Source organism: Geospiza fortis, unplaced genomic scaffold (genome assembly GCF_000277835.1).
Source record: "Geospiza fortis unplaced genomic scaffold, GeoFor_1.0 scaffold181, whole genome shotgun sequence".
NCBI lineage: Eukaryota > Metazoa > Chordata > Aves > Passeriformes > Thraupidae > Geospiza > Geospiza fortis.
This window is the reverse complement of record NW_005054412.1, coordinates 1,563,650-1,572,520: the sequence shown is the minus strand read 5'-3', so window position 1 is coordinate 1,572,520 and position 8,871 is coordinate 1,563,650. Positions and strand designations below refer to the sequence as shown.

The window sequence follows — 8,871 nt, the reverse complement described above, 5'->3', positions numbered from 1 at the left end:
AGGAATGAACAAAATAATCCTAAAATAAATAACTGTAGGACTGACCCTGTAAGTGAAATATGTCAGCAGCTCCACAATAGCTCCTAGCAAGCAAAGGTCTGGATTTCAAAGACAGAAGAGGTTTTTTTTTTGACTGTTCTGTACAGGCAGATAGACAATGGCAGAACTGGGACTGAATGTAAAATATTGATACACAGCTATATATTTATTTGAGAGAAGTCATCCCCTGGAAGAGAGAATACAAATCTACTGCCTCTTTCTGTTCGTTTCCACACTAGGATTTTTATGGATCAGCATTTCTTCATTTACAAAGACTCCAACTGAAAATTTAAGATAATAACTTATATAGACACTGTATAACAGCCTTAGCTTAAAAGCACCACTATCTTCTAAACATTTGGCTCTTAAACATCAAACATTCCCCAGAGAACAGCAAAAGCAGCGTAAAAAACAATTGGGTTCTATTTGCACTGTTTTGACAACAAACAAAGCTAAGAGAGAAGAGCAGCTATTATCAGACATCTGTTCTGAGGAAGAAATTATATTTATGGCCTCAGGAGTATGTGCTGCTCAAATTACATCAGAGAAAAGGTCAGCATGCTGTAGGTGTATGACTAATTCAGTTTGAGAAATCAACACTGCTGCCCAGAAGTAGAGTTCCTGGAGAGCAATTACACAGATGTGAAGGCTGAGGTAAGTCCAGATCTTCTTTATGCACTGCAGGAGGCAAAGGTACCAGAGAACCGCCCTCAGCTTACCTGAGAACAACAAAGTCTCGGACGGGGTGAGGAGCCATGGTGTTCAAAACATACTGGTAAACTTCTGTCTGCTTGTCCAGGCTCTCCACCACCTTCCACTGCAGGAAGTCCTCGTCCCAGAGGTGACGTTCTCTCAGCACTCGGTTCAGGACAACTGGTGGGGGGGCTTCAACTTCAACTGAGGCTTTCCAAAGCCTTAGTGGGTTCCCATCTCCAACCTGGAATGACCAAGAACACAAACTCTGATAATTTACATGCCCACGTTCAGAAGATGATAACTGAGGACAAAATCTCAATGTGTGTGTCTAAGTTCAGCTTAAGAGCATTCATATTTCCCTGCTAATCATTACTATTTTTGCTATTGCTGCTGCTCTACTAGTCCTGGATGGAAATCTGAAGTGATTCATTACTCTGCTGTCACAACAGAATATATCTGCACTAGTTCCCATAGTGCCAGTGAGGTTCTGCATTACTTCTGGTGTGACAGACACTTTTCCAAGTCCAAACATCCTAAGTGTAATGACAAATATGTGTCTGCAGAAGTAAAAAGAGATGACACTGAAACCCTGGGCTGAAATAAAGTAACAGCCTTAGGCAATCTTATACACTACCTGGGACTGAGGGTCCATGAACACTCCTGGTTAATTCTGGGGTAGCAGAACATACTTTGATTCAGTTATGTGTCAGGTACACAGATGTTTGCTCCTCAAAATAGCTGCAAGGGAGGTGTTGGGAAAACACCTTTCAAAGAGCACAGACTATTTGCTAACTCCTCCTTGCTCACAGATCCTGTTTCTTGGAACACCTCCACAGCTTACAGTAAGTGGAGCAGAAAGTGCTGGGCTATGCACAACGTGAATATCCTAGATTGCACACATCCAGCTTTTCTGCATGGTTTTAGGGGTCCTATTTCAGGCAGTAAACAACATAACTGTAATCACTGGATCTTGCAAGCCCTGCTTTTCTAACCCTTCCCTACCCTACCGTTCTCATATACCAATGTGAGTACTTTGGAAACCTCTAGTACCTCCCATAGACAAAGGATTGTTTCCCCAGAAACCCACATTCCTCATCTCCCACCTTAAACTGTTTCATGTTTTTGTAATTCTCTCTCCCCAAAGCTTTCAGTTCCCCATTCCCCCTGCCCTGGAGCCCCAGACTCCCAATCCCCTCTGTAGTCTCACAGGTCCTTCACCACCAGTCATAAAGGCCTCTATTGCCTCTCTCCCATCTCCCACATCCTGCTCCCACCTGAGCCCTGTTGCTCTCTCCCCAACCTCCCACAGTCCCTCCCTGGAGAGGTCACTCACAGAGGCTGGCTACAAACCACAGTAACTGCAGTTTCTTTGCCCTGACAGAGGGGTTGCGCTTTCCCAAGCTGGGGTAATGCTGCCTCCTGCCCCCTCACCATCCAGATCTCACATTCCTCCCAGTGCTCTTCTCCTGCCTAATTAGTGTCACCCACCCCTAATCCATCCCTTCCTCTTGCTAGCTGCTGCTGGCTTGGAGACCTCTGCTTTGCTGTTCAGTTTCCAGCAGCCCTGAACTCCACTCTCTGCAGGGCCCCTGCAGCACCCTCTGCCCCACTGCAGTGGTTTGGCTTTCTCTGAAGAAGTGATGGAGCCTAAAACAAATTCAGAAATTTTAATAAAAGCTGCAGTATCAAAAATCCACATGAAAAAAGGACAAAAGGATCAGGAATAAAACTGGCCTGCTTAAAAAAGCATAGGAGAGCCTGAAGAAATTTTGTAATTACCTATGTTCTAGCTGTGCTCTCCAAACTGCTAGCAAACATCAAGAAATGGTCAGAAACTTTTCATGTCCCCCAGTCAAAGAGCATGCCCAGGTAATGTATTCTGTTGTTTAACATCTCAGCTCACTCTCTGATTGTGTTATTTGCTGTGTCACTTGATCTATTTTGGAGACCCCAGCTTGCTTTCTGTGCCTTTTTCTGGAATCTCATACTTGAATCACTATTACATTACATTTCTTTACATTACATTTTTAACTGCTTTCAGCAATCTTTTAAAAAATAATAATAATAAAAGAGTGCCTTGCCAGAAAGGTGTGAGTTTTGCCATACAACATGCCAGGGTGGCCCATAGCTGAGCTGCATTTTGCTTTGGTTTCTTTACTACTTCTTTCATGTCTCCCCAAATTACCTTTTTGTAGGCGAGTTCTGTGTTCTCTACACTGGAACATGTGACCCATCCTTTGAATTTTTCTTTTGCTTCTTTCTGGAGATTCTGCATGAGATTTTCTAGGTACATCTGATAGTTCCCTCCTTCCTCATCCACTTGTTTCCCAAGCTCATCCAGGGTAGGAGAATGCACTTCTGCATCAACATAGGAGTTTCGGGACTGGGTGATCATCTCGTGTGGGACCTGTGCCACAGAAGGGAGAGAAAACACACAGGGAAGATCTCCCACTGAGAACTTTTCCTTAAGACAATGTGTTTCTAGGCTGATGGACCATTCACTATTCACCCAATTGCTCCAGCCTAGGATCTGTAAAATGCACACCAACTTCTGTCTTATGCAAGATGAAACATCAAAGTAGTCTAATGAAACAGCCTATGGCTCTGAACAGCACTACTCATGCAGAACCGTGTTAGACTGATCAACTGGATGTCAATACCCCACTGTTACTCCTTTAGCCCTCAGAAATATTGCCTTGTGCTTCTGGGGAAAGAAGATGTAAGCATTTGCTCTCCTCCAGCTGCAGTGTACGTACCTGCAGGAATGACTGCAGGTCTCTGTGTGATTTTTACTTTATTGCACAACACACGGAAATAAAGTGTAAAGGCAATTATTTTTAAGATGAGTAAGTTTTAATTGAGGCCTTAAAAGCATTGTAATAAAATTTTACACTAGCAGATTTTGATTTGAATTAGTCTAAAATTTCCCAATCCACTGGTTTGGGTTGAAAACTGTCACAGAATAATTACCCCGCATCTTTTGAATACTAAAAGGGAACCGCCATAAAGAAATGAGATAAATAAACTTTGGATGAAGCAAGTTTACAAATAAGTGAGGCACCAATCTCTGAGCTAACACAAGACAGAGAATATAAGCGTAAACATAAATACTTCAAAGGGTGCTGCATTATGTGGCCATGAATAATGCTGTTTGAGTCTCTCACTCACCTCAAAAAGTTTGTTGCATTCCATTATCATGTGAGCAAGTCCCTGAGTAGCTGCCAGGTTTTCACTGAGGTCCTTCTGATCTGGCTTCCCTGTTGCATATTTTTTCTGTATTACTCTGTAATTGAATTCAGTATCTCAGGTAAAGAGCTGAATCTTTTTAATATGAAAGCAAAAACCAGCAGGATGCTCCCAACATCATAGAGAAAAATCCCCTTTCTTTAGTTTCTATTTATCAACAAGACTGCTCAAACTGTCGGGCTGTTTTTAAAGGAAAAATGTTTACCTCAAATATTGCTCAGCCGAAGGTAAAAGCAGGAAAGGTTATGCACATCCTGCATGATGTGTTGTACATTTTGAAATGGATTTTCAACAGACATGATGTAAAGTGGTTTACATTGTTACTTCTTAAAGCCCTTGTTCAGAGGCGGGTTACACATGTACTTGACCAAGAATCTCAGTGTATTCTGAACCAGATGGGAGGGAAAAAAGTCAAGGGGGACCACTAATGTTTAGCCTGGCTATGCCCTGTTTAGTCTACACTCACCATGTTACAATTTTAATGTGGCCTGAAATAAACCCTGTTTCCTGAATGGCAGAATATAGTCAGTAAATTTAAAGTGAAAAAAACCACTCATTGAAAATCTACATATCAAAATCCTTTAAAACATGGTTAATCTTTGACTTCAACCAGAGCAAAATCAACCCCTTTTCCTTTAGAGAAGTCAACATTACTCATGCAAAACTCACTAGTGCCCCATTGAAAATTCCACATGGAAAGCAGGCACTGCATGTTCACAACAGTCAATCTGAAATGCCTGCTGGGCTTGTGAAAACAAGTGTGGTTCTGGTTCTGCAGCAGGGGTTTTCCCCTCTTACTGAAGCCATGCCCTGTTTAATGTGTGCTGGAAAGCAGATGGCTTGGAAAATTTTTCCTGCATACCACTGAAAGTATCACTCTGTATTCAGGATGTGACTATTTATAATGCTGAGAAGAAACATACCTTGGAGAGCTTTCTTTCTTCACTATATTGAGATGGAAGAGGGAAGGGGCCAGACAAACAGCGATGTTCATGGGAGTCATCTGATTTTCCTCCACGGAGGTGACGTCGCTGAGGAAGCAGAGCAGGGTCTGCAGAACCTCCCTGTTCTCGTCGGCCATGAGCATGATGGCCGCCTGCACCGCCTGCAGCCGCTGCTCCTTGGGGACATCTGCCAGGGAGCAAGTGACGTCCAGCGGGTCAGTTGTCAGATCAGGTAAGGAGCCAGAGAGATAAAGCTACCACAGACATTCACAGTCCCCTCACGTGCTCAAACCCTGCACAGAGGAGGTGCTTGGGGACGTGTTTCAGTGGTGGGCCTGGCAGTGTTGGGTTAGCGCTTGAGTCACAGAGGTCTTTCCCACCTTAGCGATGGCTTTGTGAAGAGGCAGATGACAGGAGACCAAGGGAACAGATCAGCTGGTCCTGATCTTCTCCTCCTTCTGCTCCTCCACAAAGCACACCTTCCCTCGCCAGTGTTTGGCATTTCTCTGTTTGTTTGAAGGGCTGCTCCCAAGAAAGACACTGGGCTTCATTTGAAGTTTATGAAGGGAGAAGAGTACTCAGCACTTACAGCTTTAAATGGTATTTTTCAGGTTTTCTTTGTCCCCTGGCAAGAGAGAAGTTTAAGTCTTAGGGAAGCTTCAGGAACACTTAGATTTGTGTCCTAAACCGTAGAAGAATTTATGGGAAGAAGTAGTGGAAATGCTTAAATAGCACCTCAGACAGATTCATTTCTCAAACTACCATAAGTTCTCTCAGTTTGGACTTTGAGTCCTCCTCTGGGTATTACATACTCTCTATAATCAAGTGGAAGAAGAACAAAAGCAGATTTACAGTAGAGGGAACAGCCAGCTTTTAAGATTTGACTGCTAGCCTTGTACAAGCACTTTATTTTAAAAGCTTTCAGACATGAAAGACAAAATGAACACAGCTCAATACTTCTAAAATTTCTGAAAGCAGCAAGGCCAAGTTTTTCTGAGAAGTCAGGGGAGCCTTTGCTAAATCCATGCCATGTGTCTTTTCTTACCACAACACCTCCTGGTAATCTCTCCCTCCCCTTTATTGTTGCTCTGATGGGTCTGGTACAGAAGCAGAAGACCAGCCAGTGCTTCAAGTCACAGGTAAACATTAAACAACTGGGGGTTTTAGGAAAATTGAGAAAGTTTCATCAATGGTATGCCATACAGACGACTACACTAATAATCTCATCCCAAATCCTATGTGCTACAGCAATTCAAGCCATTCTGGATATATGAAAAAGGTCTTGGATATATGAAAAATATCTTCAGTGAATCCCAGAAAATCAGAAATCTCCTGCCAATACACTAGGAGAGGAAAATCCTTCCTAACTCCAGATTAACAATTTGTTAAACAGAACAAAGGGCAAGAAAAAGTCTCAGCTACAATTAGTTTAACTGCAGATGTTACAAAATACAACTGGTATCCCAGAAATTTTCAACATTTTTCTTTCTGTGAAAGGAATTTTGTCAGTACTGTCTGAAACAGAAAAATATATTTGTTGTTGGTCACATGGAAAAAAACCCACTTGCTACTCATTCTTAATCCAAGCAATATTTTCTGGTGTCTACAGAGCCCATCTTTTCTTGTTCCTACCTTGGTTTAAAGAGACTCATCCTCAAGTCTTTCTGAAATCCTTTAACTCTTAGTGCATTTTAGCATTCTTAACTCATATTTTCCCCTTCTCTCTGAAAGAGAAGTTCTTCAGATTTCCTGCTGCAGCACCACACAGACATTACAGAGTCAGCACATGCCTCTTTTTATATTTTCTGTTGGTATCAATGTTTGTCCATTCAGCCTCATGTCTTGGAAAAGGGGAGCCTTCTGGCTACAGACCTGCTTATGCTGATGCCACTGGGATCTGCCATCTCTCTCTTCCTGTAGCAAGGGGGTAATTTACTTGCAGTCTCTTCTGTGCAAAGAGACATCCCCAATTTTCATCAAGCAATAGTTTAGAAGTGATTTGTTTCCAAGGACATGCAGAACATGTCCTTGCAGTGGATAATCTCCTTGGCCACCTCCCCATGGAAATGATTGTGACTGCCATTTTATTAGCAGCCAGAATTCCTGTTGCTTTTCTGAACAAGCTTATTAATGTGTGTGCAGGCAGACAACTTGTGAGCAGGAAAGGAGAAGAAATGATGGTCCAGGGCTGGGCACCAACTCTTGCAGTTAACTTGTGTCCCGAGACACCACGTACAGCCAAACCCACTGAATTTATTTGCAGTGCTGTCTCTCACATGCAGAATCCAGCATTCTCTACCAGCTACAGACACTGTGGTGGTAAATTCATTAGTGACTGCATGCCACAGATAGATTTTTACAGTAAAGGGAAGCAACGGAAGTATCTGAGATTCTTAAGCACTGGGATTACACAGTGTTTTAAAATGGCTTTCTATTGTTTTGGCAGCTGAAACGTCTGCAAGTGAAAAGACTAGACACACTTCTCTTTAGTGCTTCCAATTATTTGGCTTAGGCTGGCTGCATCTGCCAGAGTGCTGGCTGACTGGCCCTCATAATGGACACTGTCAGGAAAAAACTCTAATTCATCTGGCTGTTCAATGTTTTCCTCACTGTTTATTTCTCCCTCAGTCTGGAGAAGAGATACACAGTCATTTCCTGATTCACAGGGACTTCCATTATTCTGATGCCTCTCAGATTTTTCTGAAGATTGCTTATGCTGGAAAGAAAAGAAGAAATCCCCTGGTTTCTTTCTTTCTCTTTCAGTTCTTCACATAGAACTTATGATCTACATAAAGGCAGCTTGTTTTTGCATGCACATTTTATTGACTATTATGAAAAAACAAATAATCAGAAGTCACAGCAAGGAAAAGGACTACAGAGACACATATTCTCATGGACAAGTACCACTTCTCCATGCCCAGAAGACTCATTTATATTGAGATATAAATGCATGAAATGGGCCCACAGTTTAAAGAAATCTGACAAAAATATGAGTCTCCACGCTCTTTGTGTCCAGCAGCCTTTTCTTCTATTTTCTTTATGATTGTGAGGCTGGTATAAAGATTGTCTTTCCATTAAATTTGACGCTGAAATGTTTAGGTGGTTCTAAAGACCTGTTAGTGAAAGATTTTGAAGGCAGAGGGGTCTTTTATATCTCAAAGGCTAGCAGAAAGAAACCTATCCAGTGTTAATACACCACAATTATTTACAGTATATTACTATATAATATATAACAATTTCTAATTGTTTATAATAAGAGAAATATGTAGAAATATCAACTTACATTGATAGATGTGCAGAAAAGTCTCTCCTAGTTTACTTGTGAGGAGGGGTTCTGGCAAGTCCCTGAAGAATTGCTTGACCATGTCAGCCACATCATATGCTGACTGGTCCTCATAGCTGACGTTTTCTGGGGAGCTCTCGTTCATCTGGCGCAGGGCCTGGATTCGCGATTTCACTCCAGATTTCCGAAATAGACCCACCTAAAAACGTACCATATTGACTTGGGTGAAGGGGAAAGTGGCACTCGAAGAATATATATGTGGTATATACATTTATATGTGGGGACCTGGATCATGACCAGGGCTGCTTATTTTACTCTAGACAAGAAGGAGGAAAATGTGCAAATGCAATTGATGGTCCTACAAGTCTCGCAGGCAAGCACAGGCTCCCACAGAAGGATTGCAGGGGTTAATAATGCTGCTGCTCTCTGTCCCGTTCTAGAGAGAGGGTTCAGAGTGCCTTGTGGTTTCTCTGCTGCCTGAGAAGTTTAAGCAAGATGCTCTGCTGATATAAATCAGCCTGGCTTGCTTGGAGAAGAGTACTCAGCACTTACAGCTTTAAATGGTATTTTTCAGGTTTTCTTTGTCCCCTGGCAAGAGAGAAGTTTAAGTCTTAGGGAAGCTTCAGGAACACTTAGATTTGTGTCCTAAACCGTAGAAGAATT

The 8,871-nt window shown here is 42.2% G+C and overlaps 1 protein-coding gene across 2 annotated transcripts in view; it reads right to left on the bottom strand.

Annotated features, from left to right (window-relative positions):
• The window catches only part of STARD13 (StAR related lipid transfer domain containing 13), a 289,660-nt gene that overhangs the window by 5,634 nt on the left and 275,155 nt on the right, over positions 1-8,871 (bottom strand). For both annotated transcript variants that reach the window (XM_005426361.2, XM_005426362.2), the window contains 4 exons: positions 4,905-5,112; positions 3,904-4,018; positions 2,921-3,142; positions 759-976 (listed from right to left, as the gene is read on the bottom strand). In XM_005426361.2, coding sequence (XP_005426418.1) covers positions 759-976; positions 2,921-3,142; positions 3,904-4,018; positions 4,905-5,112 — 763 coding nt within the window. The remainder of the gene's footprint in view (positions 1-758; positions 977-2,920; positions 3,143-3,903; positions 4,019-4,904; positions 5,113-8,871) is intronic.